At 38.9% G+C, this 27,564-nt stretch overlaps 3 protein-coding genes across 4 annotated transcripts in view; 2 read left to right on the top strand and 1 right to left on the bottom strand.

The window, feature by feature from the left end:
- Nucleotides 1-836: 836 nt before the first annotated feature.
- On the top strand, nucleotides 837-9,163 carry cln6b (CLN6 transmembrane ER protein b). Its single transcript, XM_010884292.3, has 8 exons — nucleotides 837-1,235; nucleotides 3,054-3,168; nucleotides 3,592-3,690; nucleotides 4,457-4,645; nucleotides 5,181-5,236; nucleotides 5,474-5,593; nucleotides 8,238-8,366; nucleotides 8,672-9,163. The coding sequence occupies exons 1-8, from the start codon at nucleotides 1,177-1,179 to the stop codon at nucleotides 8,820-8,822; spliced, it is 918 nt and encodes a 305-aa protein (XP_010882594.1). The 5' UTR covers nucleotides 837-1,176; the 3' UTR covers nucleotides 8,823-9,163.
- A 2,018-nt stretch (nucleotides 9,164-11,181) lies between these two features.
- The window catches only part of calml4b (calmodulin-like 4b), a 30,591-nt gene continuing 14,208 nt past the window's right edge, over nucleotides 11,182-27,564 (top strand). The window contains exons 1-5 of one of the 2 annotated variants that reach the window (XM_010884266.3): nucleotides 11,182-11,319; nucleotides 11,431-11,461; nucleotides 12,419-12,559; nucleotides 12,671-12,859; nucleotides 15,570-16,716. In XM_010884266.3, coding sequence (XP_010882568.1) covers nucleotides 11,317-11,319; nucleotides 11,431-11,461; nucleotides 12,419-12,559; nucleotides 12,671-12,859; nucleotides 15,570-15,667 — 462 coding nt within the window. In that variant the 5' untranslated portion in view covers nucleotides 11,182-11,316 and the 3' untranslated portion in view covers nucleotides 15,668-16,716. Of the gene's footprint in view, nucleotides 11,320-11,430; nucleotides 11,462-12,418; nucleotides 12,560-12,670; nucleotides 12,860-15,569; nucleotides 16,717-27,564 lie in introns of those variants that run through there. The other variant, XM_034288107.1, reaches the window with a different exon arrangement.
- On the bottom strand, nucleotides 18,136-20,162 carry rxfp3.3b (relaxin family peptide receptor 3.3b). The gene has a single exon (XM_010884265.3). The coding sequence runs from the start codon at nucleotides 20,050-20,052 to the stop codon at nucleotides 18,835-18,837; it is 1,218 nt and encodes a 405-aa protein (XP_010882567.1). The 5' UTR covers nucleotides 20,053-20,162; the 3' UTR covers nucleotides 18,136-18,834.

The raw sequence follows: 27,564 nt of genomic DNA, 5'->3' as shown, positions 1-27,564 counted from the left end.
TTGGCTATATTCCATAGTGTGTTTAAAAGTGTTTAAAATTCTTAGTACTGTTAATATAGTTGGGAAACTGTAACAATTCACTTTCCGATGACTGAAAAAACAAAATAATATCATGAATATATCTTCCATACCACATCATTTTGTTCAGGAATGGATTTAAGGTGATAATAAATTGCCAAATTCTAAAGACAAAATGTAAAATGATATTGATTGTAGGGTGATGGTCCCTGAATTTATGAGCTGGTTGTATTGCTGAAAGTTGTTTGTATTACTCTATATTTATATTTAAGTTATATTGCGTTCAAGCCATTGACAATTATTGGTGGAGAAATGCAATTAAAACTATTGACTTGAATAAAAGCCAAAAGCTGTAGACATGTATTTGAATAAACGTCAATAAAATTATTATTAACTTGACAAATTACAATACTGAAAAAAATGTTGACGGTAGGGCACATAACCACGAACTCATCATTGCTGTTTAGAGATATGTCTTTGTTTTTTGGTTGCAAAGCAATTGGCGTTTTTCAATTAACGCTACAATCATAATACTATTCTCAGTTACGGTCCGTAACTGAGAATACAGGGAGAATCAGCCATGGAAATTAATGTGTCGTCTTTTGAAAAATGAACGCTAAAGACAAAAAGCAATGTCAGCATATTTAGAAATGTAATGGTTGTCCTCCTGGCAGGTTTTGTTGATATTGGTTATCAAATCCGGATCTTTAATAATAGCTAACTTTAAACAAAAGTGATAAAAATATGTTTGTACGAATTATCTACGGGACTTTATATACACCGAGGATTCAACTACTCTTTCGTCCTACATAAGTAGATTATAAGCAATTATTGATAATTTTAATATTTGGACCGCTCTGCAAGGCATTATCTGTTATACTCAGCCAAAGTCAGAGATTAGGTTATGTCCCTAATACAAAGGGGAGGGAAAATAGATTAACAGTTTAGCTGCATAAGCAGGGACCATTTCATTTGAATTTACACACGCAAAGAACTGGAATATGCGTTTTTAAATATTTTTGCGTGAACTATTGGAAGGTGTGGGACATAGTATTTCCTGTGAGATATCGACTATCATCATCCAATTGAATCAACGGTGCCTGTCATCTGGAGTAGTCGGTCGGAAAGTGAACAGAGAATCTTCACGGCTCAAGTGAGATGCACGCATCAATGCGGAAACGGCAGAACGCTATGTCGTCGTCGTTCTTTCTTCCTAGGTTTGAAAACACAATTTTATTATTATCGGGTGGTTCAAATCCTGAATCCTGATTGGCTGACATCACACCACTTACTGATCTAATTGTATTGACAACCGCGGTTTATAATAGTAAAGAATCTCAGCGTTTAACAGCACCCCTTGTGCCTTATTGCTTAATTATAGCATTAGAAAAAGTTAATTATAAAGTAATGTCTTAACTCATATTCAAGTTAATTGCCTGCCATTTGGTTTTCCCAACTCGTGACCCCAGACATCTATTGACATTACAAAGAAATCTCCTCCATGAATGTCTGGATTAAACATTAATGTAGCCTATTATTCATTATTTAAAAAATATTTATATTAATGGGCTTGTCTGCTGCAATTGATTTTAGTGGGAATTCCATTCCTTCAGTGGGATTGCCAGGGCCACATCTAGTGATCCCTGGATCTGAAAGATCATCTCAGGGTTATAGCCGAGTATACAGGTTAATAAGTGTAGTTGGACCACAACTCTAGCATGAAATACTTCAGTTTTTTTCAAAAACCCACATTGCTAGGAGAGACCATTCCTTGCCAGTGCTACTGCTGCCTTTCCTCTGCATCTCAGAATATTTGACCTGCCTGCCTTGTGCTGATGAAACTGGCGTGCAGGAGTCTATTCATTCACCATTTGAAACTGACAAGTCGAATGAGAATAGAGTTGAATCTCCTGGTAGCGCCAGGGTTGGAATGGGGAGATCATGTCACAGAATAAAGGCAGGCCCTCATCTGTCACCCAAACCCCTGCTTGTCTCCAGCAGGAAAAAGGGCACATACAGTGTTCACAGAGCCCTCTGTAACCACAGTCTTCCAACAACCGCCGCTGAATGTCCCCTAAAGCCAAATGGGTTCAGCATGTGATGGCATGCGTGGAGCAGGCAGTGGGTCTCTCCCTCCACTTCATTGGCCGAATTAAGAAACTAAACCTGGGGGAGATGACAGCAGTTTTGTTGTTTTGCTGTGTTCTTGGACATGTTTATGTTGGGGCCAGGAGGAACGGATGTGATTAATAAACGGTCATATGATCGGCCTGATATATGAAGGAGGAAGCGCCTTTGCAGACCTGTAGATAGAACCCAGCCAGGTGTATTATAGGCTATACCCCCTCCCTATGAACTCCCCTTTACATCTGTTACTTTCAACAACCTCTTTCTGCCAAGTTAACACTGACTCTAATCCATACAGCCTTCCTTTAAAGGCCCAGTGCAGTCAAAAAAGTTATTTCTACAATACGCTATTGAAATAACAAAAAATGTAAAATGATTACAAAAACCCTTTTTGCATGTCCTTTGAAAATGACTGTTTGGGTGGGATCTGGCCAAATGAAGTCACAGGCTGATATCATTAAAATAGATGAATTGCTGTTTAGACCAACCTATCATCAGACTTAGTCTATGGCCCTTGTAGGCACAGTTATTTATTAGACTTAAAGTTGTCCATCTGATTTGGATTCTGTCTAAAGACTAGCCATCAGAGTTATGTTAAGGACATGCATCCCACAGGAAATTTGTGCACATAGCTTATTGGATATACATTATTGGAAAAGATGATGACCTCCATTTAAAGCATTATCGCATTAAGTCCACATAATCCAGATTAAATTGTAAATTTACTTTTATGTAAGCCCTTGTTAAAGGGCAAAAACATGAACATTTGAAACACTTTATACTCTCAGTTCACTCAGCAATTGAACAAGGCTGTATAAGGTTTAGCTCCTGAGCCAAAAAGGGTTGGAAAACAATATTGTCACTGTACTATTGATAAAGACCGTATTTGTTCTTCTAACACACAACAGGCCTGGATCCAGAGACATGGAATCCTGTCGGCTGAAGCCCCAGTTCCACCTGGACCTGTGGGTCGGTTTCACTATCCAGAACTGGTTGCTGGACTTTGGGAGGCCCATTATCATGGTGAGTGGATGACGTGCAGTAAAAGCTTCAGTGACTCGAATAAGAATGCCTGTCTTGCTATTCCATTTATAGGGTAGATGACCTTTCAGGACTCAAACGGTTCCATAACATAGGCCTATTTCATCCGCATCATCCATGCTGGCACTGGAACAGTATCTGAACACTCAGCGAGTACACTCAACGAGTACATTATAGTAACTCTGAACCAAATATGGATCACATGGTACTTTTAGTGTCATATATCAGGTGTTTGTTTCAATGAGACCCCCTCAAAGCACACAAATGCGTAGACTATTACCATATAGCTATTGTTTCACCATGTCATTTCTGGTGACACAATAAATGAATACAATGCTTATTACATGTCCCGGTGGTGTATGAATAGCTTTCTACTCCTCTAATTTATACACTGGATATTCTCAGATGATCCTCCCTCTTGATTGGTTCCCGCTGAACAGGCCCAGTGCTGGGGACTACTTCCACATGGCCTACAACATCACCACTCCGTTCCTCCTTCTCAAGGTAACTTATCGTGGCACACAGTGAACAGGGATGTGTTCAGTTGGCACACAGTGAACAGGGATGTGTTCAGTTGGCACACAGTGAACAGGGATGTGTTCAGTTGGCACACAGTGAACAGGGATGTGTTCAGTTGGCACACAGTGAACAGGGATGTGTTCAGTTGGCACACAGTAGCGACAACGTTTCAAAACAGACAGGAAAACAAGGGTTTATTTGAATCTGAGTGATGAGGGAACACTACTCAAACAATGGCTTCTGGTCAGACACTTTTTTTGATTACAAGGAATGCTATAAATTTACTGAGATGAGCTTGCCTAAGCAGATGCCAGCTCCATTCGGTCAGATCAGTTACTGACATTTGCAGTCGTATGTGTCTAATGGGAAGATATGTCCCATCTGAAATTCAACTCATTCACAAGTGCCGCTGATCGAGCTGAAATAGCACAGCCAATCGGTATTGGGATAAAGTGTCCTGAAGAAGAGGTGGGCAGGACAGTTGGGTATTGAGCAAGGCTGTTAAATTGAACCAGAAGCTAACCTGTATGTACCTTCAGGTCTCCCATTTCCTTGTCTAAACTGTCTCCAGAAGAAGAATTTCACAGTAGTATTTCCTGTGTAAGCAGTTCCATGTGGAAAACAGATGAAGCGAGACTGGGTCCAATTGGTTGTAAATTAAAGTACTTGTGTTTGTTTGTGTCTGCGAGTTCGTTCGTCCGTCCATGTCCAGTCTGTCTGTCTGTTGTAACCCTTTCCCATCCCTTTCTAGCTGATGGAGCGTAGCCCCAAGACCCTGCCCTGTTCCGCCGTGTATCTGTGCATCATCACCTTTGTGATGGGTGCCAGCATCCACCTGGTGGGCGACTCCATCAACCACCGTCTCCTGCTGAGTGGCTACCAGCTCCACCTGTCTGTCAGAGAGAATCCAATCATTAAGGACCTCAAGCCTGCCTCACTGGTACTCCATCATGACACTGCCTCTCAATATCTCCTGCCATACTAAATTATTAATTGTACCATTATGAGCAGTTGAGGATGTATTGTGGTATTATGTCATTTTTATCCTTTCTTCCCATGATGTTATAAAGAGGTTGTAGCGACCGAATTTCATGGCGTTTTATCTCTTAATGGTTACAAGGAGTTTTGTCCACACCCATAACCCACACAATAACATACAGTGTGGCCTACAATTTTTTTTTTTACCTTTGAGTCATTTAGCAGACACTCCTATCTAGAGTAACTTACGGGAACAATTAGGGTTTAATTGTGTTGCATGAGGACTGAATGATCTAACCATTAACCTATCTGCCATTTGCCCATTGTGTATTTTCAGTGAAATACAGCAATAATTATAGTCTGTGTAACCTTTGACATTGTGTTTACTAATTTGATAGACTTCTTCTTAAAGGAAGGCGAAAATTAAATATCAGTAGTCATTAGCATGACTTGAATGAATACAGATATGATATATTTTCTGTCCCTGTCTTCCACAGATAGATTCATTTGAGTTGCTATACTACTATGATGAAAAGATTGGCCATTCAATGTGGTAAGTAACATGAATATACCACTCTGCTGTGTGCTCAATAGCATCTTCACTGTATAGCACCCAAAGCTGTGACTTTCAGATTAAGATGAAATACTGCAGATGTTAAAATGAGTCATGAATGCAGTGACATGATGTGTTAGCTGATTATCAGCATTTTAATCACCTAGTTAGCCTTCCTCAGGGAAAAAAAACACTTAATGTGATTGAAAATTGACCCTAATCTGTTCTGTTTGCCAGGTATGTTCCCTACTTCCTCGTTCTCTTCCTCTATTTCACCGGCTGTTTTACATACATCAAGGAGGAGAGGATGCCGCTCACTGCCTGCCTTCTCCTCGCTCCCAGCGCCGTCTACTATTGGTCAGCCTCCTACCCATATCTAGTGTCACATGATACAGCCTGTAATGCTTCAATGTTGGTTTTCTTTCCTCATCCACTGTGGTTTAAAACAATGACTTAGCCCTGGGCACAAGGTGGGGCACCTGTCGCATGTGTGGCTGTGTGTGTGAGACAGAGAGAGAGACAGAGAGATGGAGAGAGCAAGGGAGGGAGGATTCACTGTGTGTTCTGTCTCCTCTCTTGTGCATTATTCACCATGGCAAAGCTAACTCCTTGAGGCTTACCCTCTAGATTTAGAATTATTTATGGACTGAATTCACAAAGTCCCTCTGCTGCTGTAGTTTTGTCTCTTTGCTTGTCGCCCAAATGCTGCTCGAAAGTCACACCCTGGAAGTGTTAGACAACATTTTATCCAAAGTCCAAATCAAAGGCATGAAAAGAATTTCAAAGGCATTGAATGTTGTAAGTGCAAAAGTGTCCAAAGGCACGTATAATATGGTATATATTACATGTTTTTAGTGACATTTTAAATGACTTTTTTATTCTTTGTGTATTTGAAGGGTGATTTCAAGGACATATTAAAATTTAAAATTAAAAACAAGTCCTGGGTTAATAAAATAACACAGTGAAGAATCTGGAGAGCAAATTTTCAACCCCATGACTATGGACTTGGTAAGTGTCTGAGAGACCCCTAAGGTGAAAATATAAACCATGTGGTTTATACACTGAATGCTCAGTTGCTGTTTCGTATATGAGACTGTATACCATAGGTATGACAGAAAGTTACTTCGGTAACACTTTCAGATAAGGGTACATGAACTACCATTAAGGAATACAGTAGTTAACATGGATGAATGATGAACAAAGACCTAAACAAACGGTTAATAATGATAACCCCTACTTTAATAATGATTTACAAATGCATTAACTAACAGTGTGTTGTCATTTGATAATGTTGATACAGAACATGAACTCATGTCGTTAGTTAGTGATTATCAATGTATGATAATTCATCAGTTTACTTAAGGGGACACAAAAGAATTAACTAATGGTGAAATATCAGTTATTAAGGGTTTATAGCTACCAATGGTAATTAGTTAGTGATTGTTAATGTAGAAAAATTAATCACTTTCCTTAAGGGGACAAAAAAGAATTAACTAATAGTGAGGTATCCTTTATTAATGCTTTAAACAATACAATTACTAAATTAAATTATATTAATCCTAGGGATACTGTCAGGAGTGTTATTTTAGAAAATAAAATGTTCATACTGTACTGTAACAAATTTGTTTTTTTTCATAGGAAGGAACCACCATCTTACATTCAACATGGGTTTTCTGTCTAGCTCATAGTTATAAAATTACTATGCTTTTCCAACTCTCTACATACACTTTAACAGGCAAGTATCGAAATGTCCAGTGTACTTTTGTACATTACCAACCTGGATAACAGGATAAACTATGAGAAATAAAACATGGCTTTTCCTTCAAGAGTTAACAGAACGCGCAGGTGTTTGTTTGGATCGAATTCAGTCCCAAAGCAAAGCGATCACGTCTCTCTGCCCCCTACTGGCCAACCATAGTAAGTGTCCTTTAATATATGTAATGCATCCCCATTTTAAACAATACATAACCCTAAATGCGACCATACATTTTGTGCGCGTCACACCTATTTGAAGTATCCAGCCTACCTTAGTAATAATGGTTGCCGCACTGTAATCATATTAACAAATTGAATTATCTTATTAATAATGTATAGTACTTAACCTATTCATGCAAACAACTAGCTACATGAATGCATGTCCTGCATCAATATTAAACAATTACAGTACAAACTGTTTGTTCCTGCAAAAAAAATAGTTCATGTCCTGTGTCAACATGAAAAAATGACACTACACACTGTTTTTTAATGCATTTGTAAATCATTAAAAAAGTAGGGTTTATCATTCTTAACTGTTCATGTCATTGTTCATCATTCGTTCATGTTAACTACTGTATTCGTTAATGGTTATAAATGTACCCTTATCGGAAAGTGTTACCGTTATTTCTTTATGGCTCTAAATGCATTGGTAAATTGTTTATAATTGCAATAAGGCACCTCAGGAATTGATGATTCATGCCCAACATACCCCAGCGAAGAGCTGTATCCGATCACTCCACATTGTGTCATTCATAAGAACAGGCATTAGCCATGGTACCGATCAGCCATAACATTATGACCACTGACAGGTGATGTGAATAACACTGATAATCTCATCATCATGGCACCTGTCAGAGGGTGGGATATATTAGGCAGCAAGTGAACATTCTGTCCTCAAAGTTGATGTGTTTGAAGCAGGAAACATTGGCAAGCATAAGGATCTGAGCAACATTGACAAGGGCCAAATTATGATGGCTAGACAACTGGGTCAGAGCATCTCCAAAACTGCAGCCCTTGTGGGGTGTTCCCGATCTTCAGTGGTCAGTACCTATCAAAAGTGGTCTAAATAAGGAAAAGCGGAGAACCGTCGACAGGGTCATGGACCTCCACTCCAGACATATGCTCTGCAGAGTTTCAAACAAAAGAAACCTAAATGTAACATTGAGGGACTTCCTGCACCTCTCTGATAAGAACCACACCACTTTGTTTCCTATCGCCCTAATGAACACAGTCCTGTTCTTTTCAGGTACCTGATCACAGAAGGCCAGATCTTCATACTCTTCATCTTCACCTTCTTCGCCATGACAGCCACAGTGATGCACCAGAAACGTAAAGGCTTTGTCCCTGACAGCAATGGCCTCTTCCTGCTCTGCAGGTATGAAACAGTGTTTTCCTTGCATAATTCTGTTTCCCCAAATAATAAGTAACTAAATGCATTTCATAGGGTTTAGCATGATTTGGACAACAAATAAAAATAATTGTGTTGATATTTATTTGCATTGGTTTTGAGCTTCAAACACTTAACAGTTCCAGGGGGGAAAAACACTAAGCCTTGATTTATGTCCTTCCTTGTCCATGTTTATGGAATAAGGAAACTAACATGTAACTTGTTTAAAGGGATTGTTCACCCAAAATGAGAGACCTTGGAAAAATTCACTTTGAATAAACTTGACTCTACAGTTTCTCCATCGCCCTGGGTCTGGTCTGTGTCTGGGTGGCTTGTCTCTGGAGTGACCAGGTCCTCCGCAAGAAATATCGTGGGGTCATCTACATTCCGGAGCCTTGGGCCTTTTACACTCTGCACATCAGAGACAAGGGGGTATCAGTTTAAGCAAGAAGAGGCAATAAATTGCTTCTCTTGATCATCCATATTAAAATGAGCACCTACTTGGAATGCAAGGGCATTTGTGGATCAGTGACCCAGTCCGACTGCTGTGATGTCAAACTTAAACACGCGCAAGTGTGGGCTTGTGTGGGTGATAAACAGGAATAGAATGTGAGTTTATTATGCATAACATAAATAAATATGAGGTACTTTTGGAACTGTGCCGCAAATCTTTTTTTCCTGCCAATGTACATAACATTTATTTTTTAGCACATGAAAGAGCAAATATGTAATGCAATTCCTTTGTAAAATACAGTATTTTTCAGAGTGGAGACAGGGTGATTTAATCACAGGAAGTAGTTCATTGTTATTTGATTGATTGTAAGTCTTACAATAGTAGGAAGAGCTAAGCCAGACTGACATTGGTTGGGCTTAATACTATTTTGTGGTAATTTGTTATTCTGAATTCCATATTAAGTAAATTTGGGAAACAAACTAAAATACACATTCAGAAATTGAAAAGGCTCAAAGTGTCATTCAGATTCATCAAGGATCTGAGTTTGTCTTATGATTTTCACCACCAACACTATAGACCTAAGGACATTTAGATGAAATGTTTTAATTATTGACTTGACTAATTCAGAATATTTTGAAAATGTTTTTCCTTCTAATACTCTTATTTTATCCAACAGTTCCAACTGTTTTGTTTTTGTAGAATTTAAGAAACATGTTTCTTCGTTATTTTCCTATATTTCAATCAACTGCATATTTTAAACTGTATTGTCTTTGTATATACAATATATGAATGACTTCAGTGTCTGTGTTGTTTGCGCAATCCCAAGTACTAGATATTTGAATTGGGAAGCCTGAACCTGGTAGCCTCAAACTGTTAGAGAAAGGATATTTTCTAAATCTTACTATATTTGTAATTCCCATTCAAATGTATTAATAATCTGGAGTTCACTTTATAGGCAAATAGTGTATGTAACAACAATATACACTCACCTAAAACATTATTAGGAACACCTGTTCAATTTCTCATTAATGCAATTGTCTAATCAACCAATCACATGACAGTTGCTTCAATGCATTTAGGGGTGTGGTCCTGGTCAAGACTATCTCCTGAATTCCAAACTGAATGTCAGAATGGGAAAGAAAGGTGATTTAAGCAATTTTGAGCGTGGCATGGTTGTTGGTGCCATACGGGCCGGTCTGAATATTTCACAATCTGCTCAGTTACTGGGATTTTAACGCACAACCATTTCTAGGGTTTACAAAGAATGGTGTGAAAAGGGAAAAACATCCAGTATGTGGCAGTCCTGTGGGCGAAAATGCCTTGTTGATGCTAGAGGTCAGAGGAGAATGGGCCGACTGATTCAAGCTGACAGAAGAGCAACTTTGACTGAAATAACCACTTGTTACAACCGAGGTATGAAGCAAAGCATTTGTAAAGCCATAACACGCACAACCTTGAGGCGGATGGGCTACAACAACAGAAGACCCCACCGGGTACCACTCATCTCCACTACAAATAGGAAAAAGAGGCTACAATTTGCACGAGCTCATCAAAATTGGACAGTTGAAGACTGGAAGAATGTTGCCTGGTCTGATGAGTCTCGATTTCTGTTGAGACATTCAGATGGTAGAGTCAGAATTTGGCGTAAACTGAATGAGAACATAGATCCATTATGCTTTGTTAGCACTGTGCAGGCTGGTGGTGGTGATGTAATGGTGTGGGGGATGTTTTCTTGGCACACTTTAGGCCCCTTAGTGCCAATTGGGCATCGTTTAAATGCCATGGCCTACCTGAGCATTGTTTCTGACCATGTCAATCCCTTTATGACCACCATGTACCCATCCTCTGATGGCTACTTCCCGCAGGATAATGCACCATGTCACAAAGCTAGAATCATTTCAAATTGGTTTCTTGAACATGACAATGAGTTCACTGTACTGAAATGGTCCCCACAGTCACCAGATCTCAACCCAATAGAGCACCTTTGGGATGTGGTGGAACGGGAGCTTCGTGCCCTGGATGTGCATCCCACAAATCTCCATCAACTACAAGATGCTATCCTATCAATATGGGCCAACATTTCTAAAGAATGCTTTCAGCACCTTGTTGAATCAATGCCACGTAGAATTACGGCAGTTCTGAAGGCGAAAGGGGGTCAAACACAGTATTAGTATGGTGTTCCTAATAATCCTTTAGGTGAGTGTACAGTATACGCTTATACATGTCTATAGCTCTCTTAGAACTAGTAGGCTACATTTGTCCAGCTCTACAGCAAACCAAGTGGAGGGTATGCCGTTTAGCCAAAACGAATTAAGAACTGTGCCTTTATTGTGACTGTCCGACCTCTGATGGTGAACCGAGGTACAGTGGTAGTTGGTGCGGTGTCTAGTTCACGGTACGTGCTGGTGGTGACATGGTAACACTGTATCAGTTTCGCGAAGCTGTATCTGATACGGTAAGTATTCCCGAGAAGCAGCAACCACGATGGTGAGTTGTTCCGGTATAATTGTTGATGTACAATATAAGTATAATTGTAATGCAGCCGGCTCCAGGCATTTTTACATAAAGAAGTGAAGTGCTTTTGTTACTTTGTTTCAGGCAAAATTCCTGACGCAAGATCAAATAAATGGTAAGGCGCGCGTTGGTATGGCAAGTCTTGCGCACGCGACGTTGACTCGGATAAAAGTTAGAATTGTAGGCGATGTGGCACAGAGCACGATTATCACTTGTTTGAATCGTATTTTTTATTAAATAAATATTGACAATCTATTTATGATAACACTTCAGAGTGTCGCCGATCTTTGTAATTCAATACTGGATTGCCTGGAATCTCATAAATTGTTAAGGAAACTGCAATCTTTTGTTGTTTTGCCGTAGCTTTACCAGGGCTACTTTGCTGAATGTTGATGTGAATGGAGGTTGATTCGAAGTAATTTTCCGTGTGCCTGCCACAACACAATGCACCATTTGTGCCACTGTTACTGCTGAATAGACACACAATGCTCAGTTTATCACCATTCCATAATTTCTTATTTTGTGCAGCCATGTTGTCAAATGTCTACTTTTAAATATTTTAAACAGTTGAAAATATTTTGAGTTGTGGAGGTCTAGTGTGTATACCAACACATACTTGATGCCTCCCTAGGTAAAGCACATCTATGTTCTTCTGTGTTTGCCTTTAAGTAGGCAGCATGTGCTTCTCTGTGAGATCAGAGCAGATCCTGACCGCAGTAATCCCTAATAAAAGATTAGCTAGCGGTGACTGCAGATACGGCCTCGATTAAGGCTAGCCTGTATCTCTCTACGAAGCTTATTACAACCTAGTTCAGTCATATGTGTAACAAGGTTATAGTTTAACCCATATAATTAGAATAATTAAAACTGTCAAAGCATTGACTATTGACATTTGACAGGCTTAAAATGGCAGACACTCCATCTGTTCCGGCATGATTTACCTCAATCGGGATTTCTACTCATTATATTTCTATTTCACCTCTAGGCAAAATCCATTAAATGCCTAGACAGAATTACCTATGGAAAAGGCGATAACAGGTTTTTGAGGAAATGGCAAACTTCTTTTTCACAGAATTCAAAGAATGCTTCTCACTCTATGACAAGAAGCACAAGGGAAAAATTGAGGCCAAGGACCTGATCACAGCAATGCGCTGCCTTGGCGTCAGCCCCACTTTCATCGAAGTGGACAGACATCTGCAGACCTACAAGATAGGTAACACGTCGCCTGTCTGTCGGACTGCTAAACCCTTACAATCAATCTATTTACCAACCAACCAATGAGTGCATAAATCGATCAAAGACTCTCCCTGTTATGTACCATTAGATAAGAACGGGGAGCTGGACTTCTCCACGTTCCTGACTATCATGCACCGCCAAATTCAGCAAGAGGACCCCAGGGCAGAGATCTTGGAGGCCATGAGGATGACGGACAAGCAGAAGAAGGGCTACATTCTTGCCTCAGAGCTCCGGGCCAAGCTCACCGGGTTAGGAGAGAAGCTCACTGATAAAGAAGGTAAGGGTCATTAACACTAAAGTTAATATGCAGGGGAGTCATGGAGGACAAGTGGTCAGTAGTGTTTGCTCTAAAGGGTTCTAAAGGGTTATGATGCCCGAGCTACAAAGGTGGAAAACCCTGTTTTTGTATTCCTGAGCACAATCGTTAACCCTAATTGAATAAAATAGTCGATGTATCATAACCCCCATAAAACCTAGCAACAAAATATGACACAGTTTCTTTTCACATTTCACCATTCATTGATCCCATCACACATTTTGGAATATCTTTAAATATAGTGTGTGTTTTATTTAGGCTTGCACCAGCTCTTTATTATTGATAACCATGTATATCTTGTGGTGACGTTTGTCAACATACGTTTGTCAACATACTTGCTTCAATTAGCTCTCTGTATATATTTATAAAATATTAAGAGACCACTGCAAAATTATCAGTTTCTCTTGTTTTACTATTCATAGGTTTGTGTTTGAGTAAAATTCACAGTTTTATTCTATAAACTACTGACAACATTACTCCCAAATTCCAAATAAAAATATTGTCATTTAGAGTATTTATTTGTAGAAAATAACCAAGAAAAGATGCATTGTTTTCAGACCTCAAATAACTCAATGAAAACGAATTCCTTTTTCAACAACAAAATTCAGAAATCAATATTTGGTGGAATAATCCTCATTTATAATCACTGCTTTCATACGTCTTGGCATGCCCTCCACCAGTCTGTCACATTGCTGTTGGGTGACTTTCAAATAGCTTGGCTTTGTTTTTATGACTTGTGACCATCCATCTTCCTCTTGATCAAATTCTAGAGATTTTCAATGGGGTTCAGGTCTGGAGATTGGGCTGGCCATGACAGGGTCTTGATCTGGTAGTCCTCCATTAACAGCTTGATTGACCTGGCTGTGTGGCATGGATCATTGTCCTGCTGGAAAAACGATTCTCAGAGTTGTGGAACATTGTCAGAGCAGAAGGAAGCAGGTGTTCTTCCAGAATAACCTTGTACTTGATTCATGCAGCCTTCACAAAGACAAATCTGCCTGATTCCAGCCTTGCTAAAGCATCCCCAAATCATCACAGATCCTCCACCAAGTTTCACAGTGGGTGCGAGACACTGTGGCTTGTAGGCCTCTCCAGGTCTTTGTCTAACCATTAGATGACCAGGTGTTGGATAAAGCTGAAAATTGGACTCGTCAGAGAAGATGACCTAACTCCATTCCTCTATGGTTCAATCCTTTTGCAAACTTCAGCCTGGCTCTTCTTTGCTTCTCGTTGATGAAGGGCTTTTTGCTAGCTTTGCATGACTTCAGCCCTGACACTAGGAGCCTGTTTTGAACCGTCCTCGCCGTGCACTTCACCCCAGCTGCTGTTTGCCATTCTTTTTGTAGGTCAACGGTTGTTGAGTGACATTTGAATTAGTTAACGGTCATCTCGGTCAGTGGACAGTTGTTTTCGCCCTCTGCCAGTCTGTAACTTTGTTGTCCTCAATGTCTGTTGCTTGATATTGTTCTTATGTCATTTTAGACATTTTCAGGATGAAAGCAACTTGATGCTCACTGTATCCCTCTGCCAGTATAGCCAGAATTTAACCCTTCCTTTCCTCACTCAAAGCTTTTCTTTTCAACTCTTTTGTCATGCTGAATAGTTATTATTCTATTCAAATTGCCTTTGAGGTACTACTTGCACTGTTTTTCCCATCCAGCTGGTCCTATTGCAATAGGATAGTGATGATCACGGCAGTGGTTTTTATACTTTTCCTCGTTAAATTAGATTTGGTTCAGGTAATCACCTAATCACTACCTCATTACGTAAAATGAGGTGTGCCTGTGTTGGAATTTAACAGACACTGGAATGGAATGGCTGCCATACATGTAGAGATGCTGATTTAAGAAAAATTAGGAGTGGTCTCTTCATCTTTTTCAGAGCTGTATTTGCTTATATTTAGCCAATATTGATAAATGTGAATTTACATGGTTATCAAAATAGCAAGGTAGTGTAAACCAACGAAGCACAAAACACAGACCACATTTGAAGTGGATCTAAAAATCCCCTATGGAAAACAGTGTAAGAACGCAAGAGACGCTTTTCCAGTTCTGAAAGGCATTATGGGGATTATGACTCTTTTAGTTAATTGCTCCCAGATTGTAGCTGTAAATATGCTCTCTTAGCATACTTACCTGGTAAAATAACTGTAAAATAAACAAACACACCACACGAGTTCAGAGCATAATGATGTCCTTTATGGTTGTTTGATTAGATCCCACAAATCCAAAATGACAGGTGTTTATTACCAACTTGACGTTAATACACATGCTCTGTTTACATACTTGAAAAACACTTCAAATTTGACATAGCAGATGTAGATATAATGTGTGAAGTCATTCAAAGGCCGTTGATGAAAGAACCAGATTTGATTAGTTAATTATTAGTTAATGAGTTTATTCTTGTTTCAGTTATCATTGAACATCCATTAAAAGCTTAAGGTTACAGAAACCACTAGTTAGAAACAGCCATTAAAATCTTAAGCGTCCACTAGTTAGAAATCAATTGAAGTAAATAGGGTGTGTGATCATGTTTAAAAATAACATCTCCAGATCATCTAAATCAAGTAAATATTTGTTTTGATGTTTCTTTTGATTAGAGCATAAAAAACAATAAACATAAGTGAAATGCTCCTTAAAAGTTGTATGGGTGTTTGCTCACTTCCCGCCAGTTGACGAATTGCTGAAAGAGGCTGGTGTGGGACCAGATGGACATGTTCACTATGAGAAGTTTGCCAAAACCATTTGTCTTCCTTCATCAAACTACTGAGCAGCCTTCCAAGCCACTCACAATCGTACTGTATTGCAAAAATGCACTGTCTCAGACCCACTGTCTGCTGCCCACTAACCTGTTGAGTTTCAAACCCATTTCTACTTTTTAATTCATAAGCTGTCTGATAAATGTTTCTGTTGTTTTTATTTTTTATTTTGTTTACAGTTTTATTTCACATGTATAGACTTGAATGTTAAGGGAAACACTGGTGTGCCTGGTTGAAAGTTCAGACAAATACTAAGTAACGTTGTAGCTCATCACTTATTGAGGAAGGACATTTTGACTGACACAGCAGGAACTCATTTTATAGATATTTACTCATGTAAATGTGTAATATTTCTATGTGAAAAAGCTTTTGGCTTTTGATCAAAGATATGAACAGTGATGCCATCTTGTGGCTCACTGTGTGTAATAAAAGTGCATTTAGATCTCCAAGCCACCTAGGCAGATTCCCTGCAAAATACAACATGAATTTCAGACAATGTTCTCAATTGCAGTGGTTGAAAAGTTATTATTTTAATGCTGAAATATATAATAACAATTATTATTATGATAATTATGGTCAATAATTGGAAAAGAAGATATGGTATGTTTTCAGTTACTTTTATTGCGCATCTATTGTGTATCTGTTGTATCTTGCTTGATTTGCTTTTTTAGTAATTAGGGAAGTATAGCACCTATGAGACTTCAATCTCAACATTTGTTTTCCATTTTAACCTAATAGATTACTTCTTTCTGATCAAGTGCTCTTCTCTCCAATGGCTGTTATTATGGCAATGCAAACTGCCAATACTCGGAAGTGTGTGTGTGTGTTTGTGCATAGCCCTGAGGAGCCCTTAACGTCATTGAACGTTTTCAATAGTTCCCAACCTCCCCCATGTCTCCACTTCACTAACACCATATGGTTAAATATGGCATGTACTTTCAAATATCCAATTTCTGCAGATCTTTTCTATACTTATCGATGGAAGCAATTTTGCATGTGGCAGAGCACTAATGTTATGACATTTTACTGAGTAGAGATTAAAGACTTGACTTGCTGCTTAGTTTGTTTTATGATTGATTTATTCACCACAGTGGCCCCTCAGTAGACCCACTTGGTTTTGGAGCTACTCTCCTAATGTATTTGGACAGTGAACATTTTGTTAATGTGGTACTCCATTTTGGATATAAGATGAGCTGTTCATATGCGGGGACAGAACACAATGTCACATTTTATATTAAAAAAATATATAAGTATCTCTTTTACCATTTAAAATGAAAGCACTGTGCCAGGTCCCTGGTTTAAAGAAGTCATTTGGACAAATTCTTTTTTCAAACAGTAGTATCTTGTTCCATATGCATTTCACACAATGACTGCATCAAAATCATGATGCTAGGTGGCTGTATTTAAAGCTTGTTTAGGTTTTGCTTTTTGCATGATGTAAATGAATGGTAAATAATGTGAAGTTTTTCACTAACGTTTACATTTTACATTTATATAAATTCACTGATGGTTTAATCCAGAGCAATTTAAAAGTACAGAGTATACTGCACATATTTTCATACTTTGTCATATTCACTGTTTGTCTTCTGTAAGAAAGCTTTCTAAACACAACCACTACACACTATTACATGTATGTGGATGCTTGCATGATTAAGGGTAATCATAAATTAATTGTATAGTAAATGGTGATGAGTCAGAAAGTTACAGAGGGACAAAAACCCCCACCACAACAAATGATATAGTCTGATAAATCTAAACGGTTAGAAATGTTTTTCCGATGCTTCAGTAACAACTTTCTCATTTATCGTAATTTGTGATTAATGTATAGATTTTTTTGCAGGGTTGTATTTATATGGGGTCAAAAACATTGCATATTTAACCATTCAGTTACTGTTGGGAAAGACATAACCCATAAGAAACTGCGAACTTGTGGGGTTACAAGCTTGGATTCAATCATTGCATGTTAGGAATACAGGTTGAAATACTATACTGATGACTACTTTGATATTAAGCCAATTAAAGTGATTGTATAAATTACATTATTAACACTTCATATACATTTAATTGAGGTCAAAATAATGTGCTATGAACACCATCAGGCAATTCACATGTAGGCTAATTAAATGATTATGTGGATATTGGACAAGCCTACATTACATACTGTGTATGAATGCATATTAGAATCAGTAATATTTTGCTTGAATAGAAATTATTGCTTCTAAATCTCCGGCCTGCAGGAGCTACTCCTACTCTCCTAATGTATAGAGTATCCTGAAGAAATGTGATGCATTCACCTGTGTTTTCAGGATGTTTTATTAGGTTTTGAAACAATCCTATAGTACTGTTATTGGCGTTTTCATATTATATGTCTACTTATTTTTTTACAGCAATCAATCTTAAAAATGTAGTCAATTATACAATTTCCACTAGACTACCTTCACATTATTTAATTGGAAATAAGAATCTGTTTCCAGTTCTAGCTTATTTTGCTTTGGTGCCAGAGTGGCTAACATATTAAATGAGACAACCATGAGAAATAATTTTAATGCAGATTTCTTGTGGACATGTCAGTCGTTACATTCAGTTAGTGAAGAGTGCACGTATTTCACAAGCATCAGTCACAGCAATCTTTACAATATACATAACATATGTTATCCTTGGTATAGTTACTCTAATGACAATAGGAAATCACAGTCTTGCAATAGCATCTCTCATTCTGTGAACTACTCAAAATATCTGTACACTTGCATTGTCCTTTCCAAATTGGAGATACAATTACTTTTCAAAATAAACATACAGTATATCAGACTTTTTACAACAAAGAGCCATGGCACAAGCAAACATTCTGGATTTGAAAAATGAAAAAGCACTATATAATTACACTGTAGCATTGATATCAAAGATCCAGTTAAATGTATTTGTTTAACGTAGAATGTACACGAATAGAAGGCAACCTTGAAAGAGACATATTTGCATGGGTCAGTTGGAGTCTAATGCGCAGTTTGGCACATGCACAGTTAAACCTCATAAACAAAGAATCCTTTGAATCTTTTAAGTTTATAAATGTCAATAAACAACTATTTATCACACGTATTGAGTCGCGGATAATACATGTAACACGACTCTCGATAAATAAAGAGCCTCTATCGTTTATACGCAGGGTCGTTGGTTTTACTCGTTAAGATACCTTTGGTTGGTTGTCCGAGAATGTGTCACATTGCACATCTACAATGGATAGTCGACATAGGTCGGTGTTTATGACTTCCAAAGGGATTACTACTTGGGTGTCATCGTGGATATTGGCTTTTATTGTTGCAGAAATGGCACGTATTTGGCAGCTGTTCGCAGGTGAGGAAACCCGCCAGAATAAATCCTTCAACATTTTCCTAAACTCTCTTCGCATGAGGCAATATAAAACCGGATTCAAGCAACTATTGGCATGTGCCAGGCACACAGTCACAGGGAAGACATATGTGTGAACCATGTAGTAAGACTTGTCCCAGTTCACTAAATTGAATTTGACCAGGACGCCCCAGAAAGTAATGGCGTGATTTGGCATCCAACACAAAAAGAACGAAAGAACCACAATAGTGACTGATTTTGTGACTCTGTTACTCCGTTTGGAATGGTTATTGTTCATACTCCTAAGGCGAACAAATCGTAAGAGCATCAAATAGCATATGGTTACAATTAGCATGGGGAAAACAAATGCAATTAGAATTTTTTGTAGGTGATATAAAGCCAGCCAGTGATGGCCCTCGGGGAACCGCAAAAGGCAGAGCTTTTCCCCAGCGATGATTGTCACATTAGAGAATATAGCCGTTGGCGCAGTGGCCACAGTGGCAGAGACCCAAAGTACTGCGCTTACCCATCTAACCGAACAATATCTGTGTCTTGTCCGGTCCTTCAGGGCTGAGGCTACGGACCAGTAGCGCGTCACACTCATAGCGGTGAGAAAGAACACGCTCGCATACATGTTCATAACAGTAACGGATAGAATGATCTTGCACATCGCGTTCCCAAACGGCCAGCTGAAGTCCAGAGCGATGTCCACCGCCCAGAAAGGCAGTGTTAGGACAAACTGAAAGTCCGTCATGGCCAGATTAAGAACGAAAAAGTTTATGGTGGACCTTTTTCTCCCCCGTCTCACTTTCATCAAGAAAACTACTAGCAAATTCCCAACTAAACCCGCCGCGCAAACGACGGAATATACGATTGATATCATAATTCGGAGCGCCGGGTTGCCGTCCGCGGTCACATCAATATCCTCCAGGCTGCTGAAGCGGTCCGGGTCTGTGGAGGACCGGTTATAAGAGCTGATGTTACTGTTCCAGATCTCCCCCATTCTGGGCAGTTCAGGTGCCTTTACGAGCACCAATCTAAGTGCCGGTTGCATATCAACCGTTTTGTTCCAGTAAAATATATTTAAAACCAGTTAATGATATATAGTTGCAAACATCGCATGGTCGCGCAAACGTTAGATAGGTCCAAATTATATATTTTAAATTCTGCATCTTCTCAAGTTGTGATGATCCGTGCGCCCCAACCGCACACTGGCTTTTAAATAGGCAACAGTGCCAGAGGAAGCGCCACCCTACTAGACCACGATTGGTTAACGTTCCTCAGATTGACATGGATGTTTCATGCCCACTATTAAAAGGGTCTGCAATTGAAACAATATATTACAGTTGACCTGTGAAAATGAACTCAATCGACTGAATAGGCCAAGTTTATGGAGAACGATTTGCCTAATTTAAGTTAACACTTATTAAATTATATACCGTTCTAAAATTGACCAGACGATTGACAGTGTATAAATGAAAATTGCAACAGCAGTCACATGATCATCCATTTGAAATATCCGTCACTAAAAAGTCCAACCTCGCAAACCAGTCATCGGTTGAGAGTACAAAATGAGAAACAAACGATTCCCCTCTATTAAAACGAGTACACCCCCCTCCCCGAGCGACCCATCGGGTGCACTCCTGAACCTCATTTTGGCTGGAATGCCGGGAGACGGTCAGGTTACTGTTAGACAGTGTGAACTATTTTTTTAATGTATTTTTGGAGGAGCTTGGCCATTTGAATGGAGAGATCTTGTGACTGTTGTTTCCCAATCAGATCAACTGTGGCGCTTGTCCGTCAACCTGTTGAAATGTAATCTGATAGGCAATGGAACTGTTCACTTCTGAACTCCCACCCTCTCGCATTTCATCTAACCCAGGGGTGTCAAACTGGTTCCACGGAGGGCCGAGTGTCTGCAGGGTTTTGGTTTTTCCTTTAGACTGGTTCCCGGTTCAGACCTAAACAACCAGGTGAGGGTAGAAACTAAGCAATTACTGACCTAATTAATCAATCAGGTACAAAATGAGAGCGAAAACCTGCAGACACTCGACCCTCCATGGCACCAGTTTGACACTTCTGATCTAAACCTTTGTCGACCAGTAGCCGGGATTACATTTGCGATTAAACAGGTACATATAAGTACTACGACATTGATTGAGCACACTTTAAAAGGGCATATGGATCGACTAGATATTAATAAGAGCAATTAAATTGACTAAATTGTGACGCTAATATATCCTCTCCATTTACTACAAGTGTTTTTCCCTTCTCTGTCGCAAACAGGTGCTGAAAGGACATCGATGCGCAACACCTCAGTGTTCAGATGATCACATTTGCAATTATACGTTTGTTAAAATCACGAAACAGTGGAAGGCTACAGTATCGGCATTAAGTAAAAAAAAGGTTCTGTTGGAAACAAATAATTTTTAAAAGCAGCAACAACCTTTTTTGTTGAAGCATATAATTAGCCCCACAGCTGTGACGGGTGGATTAGTCTCCCCAGTGGGTGTGCTATCTCCCGTTTTAATTTCACATTTTAACTTCCTACGCCTAAAAAAAAATCAAGATATGCAAATATAACAGCTGTCATATTTGGGGTTATTCAAACATTAGCCCACCACTCTATCAAGCTGCAGATGACAGGTCGTAGTAACTCTTGTATTCCCTGAAATAAAACAATTGTCATAATTATATGGGAACATTATGTACAATACATGGGAGGTTGTGTCATGGTACCCTGGACATCATATATACTTCTCTTGTTTGCTGGGTAGCTGCAACAGCCTAGCTACCATTTATTTAATATATTTTATCAACCAATTATTTCTGCAGGTTATTTAACTCAACATCGGCACTGTACCCTCGATTCCTTTAAGTGCCTAATGGGCTGCAGTAAGGGCCTGGATTGGCTTTTAGCGTATTTACACCATAATGACATCTAAGGTTGTAGAGATTAAAAAAATGAGGATTTAATAGTTCACGATGAGATCCAGGTGCTGCCCAATCATGAGCCTGTTGTGTTGTAGCCATGTGAAAAGCATTATTCTTAGATCTTTTAATATTCCATCAATAGTTCCATATTAATCCATTCATGTTTGTAAAGAAAATATAAATTTTGTATGTGCCAATTCATCACAAACACTCATGCCCCTGGAGTGTATGAATTACAACTGCACGCAATGTTTTATTTACCAGGATTTTAGAGATCTACTACTGATATGATCATTTGAAATATCCTTAATACTGAAGATTCCCATCTTGCAAATCCATGATTGGTTTACAAGACCAAATATGAGTTACAGGGATTATATCCTACGGAAACAAAGAGAGCAAAAATAATCTACCCACACCTTATAATCAAATATTATTCAGCATATAAACACTCTTAATAGAAGTCAATGACTGCTTCCCTTCATTCTGCGTGAATGTGTGCATACTCATTGTTTTATTAATATTCCACAGCTAAGAGCTCTTCTTAGGCACAATGCTGCACAATGCATTGTGCCTAAAACCAGCTCTTAGCTGTGGTATATTGACAATATACCACAAAGTCTCGAGATGCCTTATTGTTATTATAAACCTGTTACAGTCTTAATTAGAGCAGTCAAAATTAATGTAATATCTGTGGTATACGGTCTCAAATAGCATGGCTATCAACCAATCAGCATTCAAAATTCAAACCACCCGGTTTATAATACAATACATACAGAATATTGTTCTGGCCCAATCTAGATACAAAAAATTATAAAGATCAGATAATTTCGAAATGTTTTCTCTTTACTTGAATGAAATACTTCATTCTCTCAAAAGGCCAACTTTGACTGGCGGTTTTATGGATAATGACCATCTTCAAGTCTAAGTCACGGACCAGCTGCCATTCAATGTTTTTCCCTTTCCTGAGCTGGCACACCTGATTCAGCTTGTGTACTTACAGTATTATCGCTCCCTAGGTTAGTTGAGTTAGATGAGCAAGTTCAGGGGGTAAAAATGTGAAACATCTGCCTTTTCCAGAGGAGAGATTTGAGAACTGCTGGTCTAAGTCACTGCCTAGCAGAACAGCTGCGTCATGGGTGGCCAGGTGTTTGAAACCTTGTCTCAGCACACCAACAGCGCCAGCAGGGGGCAGTGCAGATTTTCTTGTCACTCTTACGACTCCTTGCGTTAGGACGGGACCTGGGAGCTCAATCATGGTTATTGACTGGGGAATCGATTACCACCAGCATGTGTGACATTAGTGTTAACAGAAGTAGAACCTGTTAAGATTTACATCAGAGAACATGTCTTGAACGGGATCTAGGACATCAGAAAATGGGACAGGAGAGAAAAATCTGTAAAAGAAATATATACGGAATATCAGACAGTGTGATATGTTTAGTACCATGTTGAAACCAGGTGTCAAGCATTAACATACCAAACACAAGTTAAGTGATGCATTTCATTATTGTATGAAATATCCTGCATGTATTGGAATGGGTAATAGATTATATTATATGGACAGTATCTCTTAGAGCTTAATGAATATAAAAGGACATGACCATGGTGCCTGCCTGAGGTGTGAAGGAAGCCTTACCAAAAGTTTTCATTCTGATCTTTGGGATGACTAAAAGGTCTGTGCAGTATGACAGGCTTTTACATGAAGACTAAGTAAAAAAAGAAATGCCTTTCTAGGCTTCTATTTTTGACGAATGACTGTAAACAGCATACTCCAATGTGAAAAGCCTTTGTTTAATTATGCTCCTTTGGCAAATGTATTGCGCTCATCTCTGTGATGATGTTATGTATTCTATATAATGTCAACAGAAATGCTGATGACATGTAATTAATATTTAGTCTTCAAATGGTTATTGAAAGCAGTTGCACAATGAGCCCTTGTTGTTTCTTGAATACATTGGATGGGTTCATTGTAGCTAGATCATTTTAATGAATTAGCTGTCCAGAAAACACGACATAGCCTTCTACCTCATTAATAGACACATCATTTTAAACTGTCTTTTCACAATGACAATTACACTGAATGAACCACACTTAAATGCACATCAATAAGTCTAGGAAAAATAGGTGAACATGGGAATTTTGTATAGCCACAAGCAACCAAGGGGAAAGTGAATTAGTTTGTCTAGAAATCTAGAGCGTAACCAAAAACTCAACAGGAAAGAAAAGATGAATAACAATAAAGTCAACAAAGAGTTGAATAAGAGTCCAGACCAACTTTGACCTTGTTATTTCTGTGCAAGATGACGCTTGTGGTAGCCTTGTTTATGCTTCTGAGGAATCATGGCATCAACTGTATAGGTCTGAAACAGTGTGAAATGGAAATCTCATGTGTCAAACCTCATTTGTCTGTATTGATTTAAAGTAACCTACCAGATTTCCATTCGAGACACCGGAATTGGCTGTCACCTTAAGATTCTTCAGCACATTCCAATACGACATTCCAATTTTGAGAGCTAATAATCCTAAACTTGCACGTGTAAAATTTGCTTGGCCCACAGAAATCAGCTTGGCAACCCTGATGGGGTCCCTACCTATTGACGCTAATTCTCTGTCAGTCTATAGTATTTGCTTAGTGAGTCCATGTCAATGTTGCAGGTAGGCTGCATCTATTACACGAAGGACAATGTTGTAGCATGTGAAAGTTGAAGGGGACAGCTTCAAATAAAAGCCCTCAGGCCAAAAACATAAAGGACAGAATAAAGCTGTAAATAAAGTCAATTTTTCCAGGCCTAGTCCAGTGGAGATTGGCAGCGCAACCCCATACAACCCTCCTTCTGCAGGGGAAGATCATTCCTGTAGACCAGAAACAGAGGCAGGAGAGGGGGAACAAGGAGACAAACTCATATCCTCACAAAAACGTGACAACCAACGTAAAATTGTTTTATGATTCATGTAACTATGGGAATGGAAAATGCATTATGATACTGGCCAGTATAATTAATGATAAACATAGAAACTGGATTTACGAGTTATTGGATTGGAATAACTATTCATTTTGCCCATTGGCACTGTAGTTAAAACTGCACTAGGTAGGACTTTTTCAGTAAAAAAAAAAAAAAACATTACAGCATTTTGCAATTACTCACCTGAATGAAGTTCATAAATCCTAGACAATTGTAATGAACAGATATGCAACCAAATACTAATAATAAATGCTTATGGTTAGGGGCACTATGAATAAAAAATCTTACAGTCTGTACTTCAACCTCATTGTTGTTTGATTTCAAATAAAAAGTTCTGGAATATAAAGCCAGAAGAAGATCAGTACATTTCCTAATATGTACACAGGGCATTTTCCAAATGGCTACACACTAGGTAGATACTGTATTTCTTTCATTAATGCAACACCAGTTTTATGAATGATCTGATGTTATATAGTCTCATTTGGTTCTGTCACGGTTATGTGGCAGGACATGAGGTGCAGAGCTGTTGTAAGGCAACATTCCTTTTAGTCATTCTTTAAAACCAACAAAAGGCGCAGTAAACCGCGAACTGAAAGCATACAAACAATGATCCACACCAAGGGTGGACAGAACTGGACAGAACTGAACAGGATCCCCAATTAGAGGCAACACAGGGCAGCTGCCTCTAATTGGGGACAAATGAAACCAAACCTAGAGGCACCCCTGCTGTCAAGCCCTGACTATCATACCTAGACCAACATAGAGATAGCTAGGGGTATCCCAATAGACAGGACCTGACAGTTTCCATTTATATCCTGTACCATTAGGCCCTGATACACAGATTATCTCTGGTTTAATCCCATTAACAGCCTTTATTCGCAATTCCAGGCTTATTTTCAATTTGTTTGTAACGGTCTCGTCATATAAACCCCAAGGTCCCCTAATGAGCCCTGCCTAGGGACGGCTTCACTGGTGCACCTGCAGCAAGTGAAGGGATAAGTGCTATGGCCAGGCTCCAGATTTTTGTGTCCATGTTGCTTCACAGTCATTTTAAATCTTGGAAGCCAGGCTTATGCGACTTGCCAAAAGGATTTGGAACAATATTTTAACCTTTCAGGTTTACCTGACCCTGGTACTGAACACAGATACTTCAGGTATGAGGCGAACAGACAGTCTGGTTTGTGGCAGCACGGTGCCATGGGAGAGGGCAACAGAGTGGTCAAACCCAGTTGCTGTGTGTGGCATATCAAGGACATCTTCCCTGATCTGCATGGAAATGATGTGGGCTTTGCTCATGTCTGGATCTTTGACATTGTGCAATACTTTTTTTTTCTAGAATGTAAATTAATAGATAAAACTGTTGTTTTTACTCATTTTGATATTCTATTTGTTGTATTTTTTGTCACTAGTTTGAATCTTCAATTTGTTTTAGGTTTTGAGTTATTTTATTCATAGCTATTAGGGGTGTAACGGTACTCAAAAGTCACGGGTACCAAAAATATTAAGTAATGGTTCTGTACGATTTTGGTACAGTGGAAAAAGACATGCAAATATAATTTTTTTTACAATTTATTACGAAGTTATAAACTTTGCCCATTGTCACTGTGGTTAAAGCTACACTAGGTAGGACTTTTTAGGAAAAAAAAAAAATTAGGCCTACAGCATTTTACAATTACTCACCGGTCAGAAAGCAGTTCTGCCCCAATACCCGATAGAGAATGAAGTTCCAAATAATAACATGCAAAATAGAATGACCTGTTCCAAAAAAGTGCTAACTCAGAGTTCGACATTATTTTTAGCCTTGCTAACGTTAGCCTAAGGTTCCTGGTTGCTAGCGATAGATAGCTAGTCTAATTCTTCTTTCGTTTCTTTGCAGTTTTCGTAGTGTATGCTATAGTAGACAGTTTGAGTCTCCAGCTGCCATTATACTTTCTTACAGTAAGTACGCTCCCTATGGCGTACTTATGCTATACATATCATCCCGATAAAATGTGAGGTCACAAAATAAGCCAAGAAGGAAAGCTCGCCTCACAAAAGGCGATTGGCTGGAATGGGATTGCTGGAACAGAATTGTCTGGAAATTAGCTGCAGGCTCCAAAAATTATAAATTGACTTTTCACTGGCACTGTACTGTCTGTGTTGCTAAACAACTTTTAGAGGGCCTTGTCACCTTACACAACATGTTTATATGGGAGAAAACCTGAGTTTATTTACTGAACAAATCCTACTGTACCTAGTGGAGATTTAATTGGAAAGCCAAACGGGAGACCTGAAGGATACGGGAGGTTCCTCAAGCGCTGGCTGGTCGTTTGTGTTCGCCATATTTATTTAAGAGGCTGCTACTTCTTTTGCTAAGTTACAGCTCCAAGATCCATCTCCAGGGGGAAACTCTGAGTTTAAAATGTTAGTATCGAACCCAAAAATTATGTGTGTGACTATATGTGACTTTCGGATTACAATGCATACAGAAGCAAATGTCCTGTACTGAACAGTATGGTACAAATAAGTGTACTGTTACACCACTAATAGCTATGTACTACATACATTAACTAAACTCTGAGCAATACCGGTTTAATTTAGTTTCACAGTTTTTCTGTTTAACTTCATTTCCACTGAATAAATCAGGTAATTGATTATACTGTCTCTCAAGAATTTGAACTTAAATG

The sequence above is a fragment of the Esox lucius genome, chromosome 19, assembly GCF_011004845.1.
Source record: "Esox lucius isolate fEsoLuc1 chromosome 19, fEsoLuc1.pri, whole genome shotgun sequence".
Lineage (NCBI taxonomy): Eukaryota > Metazoa > Chordata > Actinopteri > Esociformes > Esocidae > Esox > Esox lucius.
Note: the sequence above shows the minus strand (reverse complement) of the source record. Positions and strands in the feature narration are given on the sequence as shown.

Excerpts from the sequence above, each read along its gene's own strand:
- cln6b (XM_010884292.3), top strand. The coding sequence starts at position 1,177 with ATGCACGCATCAATGCGGAAACGGCAGAACGCTATGTCGTCGTCGTTC. Across the intron at positions 1,236-3,053 it reads TCGTCGTTCTTTCTTCCTAG|GCCTGGATCCAGAGACATGG; the intron begins GTTTGAAAACAC and ends AACACACAACAG. Across the intron at positions 3,169-3,591 it reads TTGGGAGGCCCATTATCATG|ATGATCCTCCCTCTTGATTG; the intron begins GTGAGTGGATGA and ends GGATATTCTCAG.
- rxfp3.3b (XM_010884265.3), bottom strand. The coding sequence starts at position 20,052 with ATGCAACCGGCACTTAGATTGGTGCTCGTAAAGGCACCTGAACTGCCC.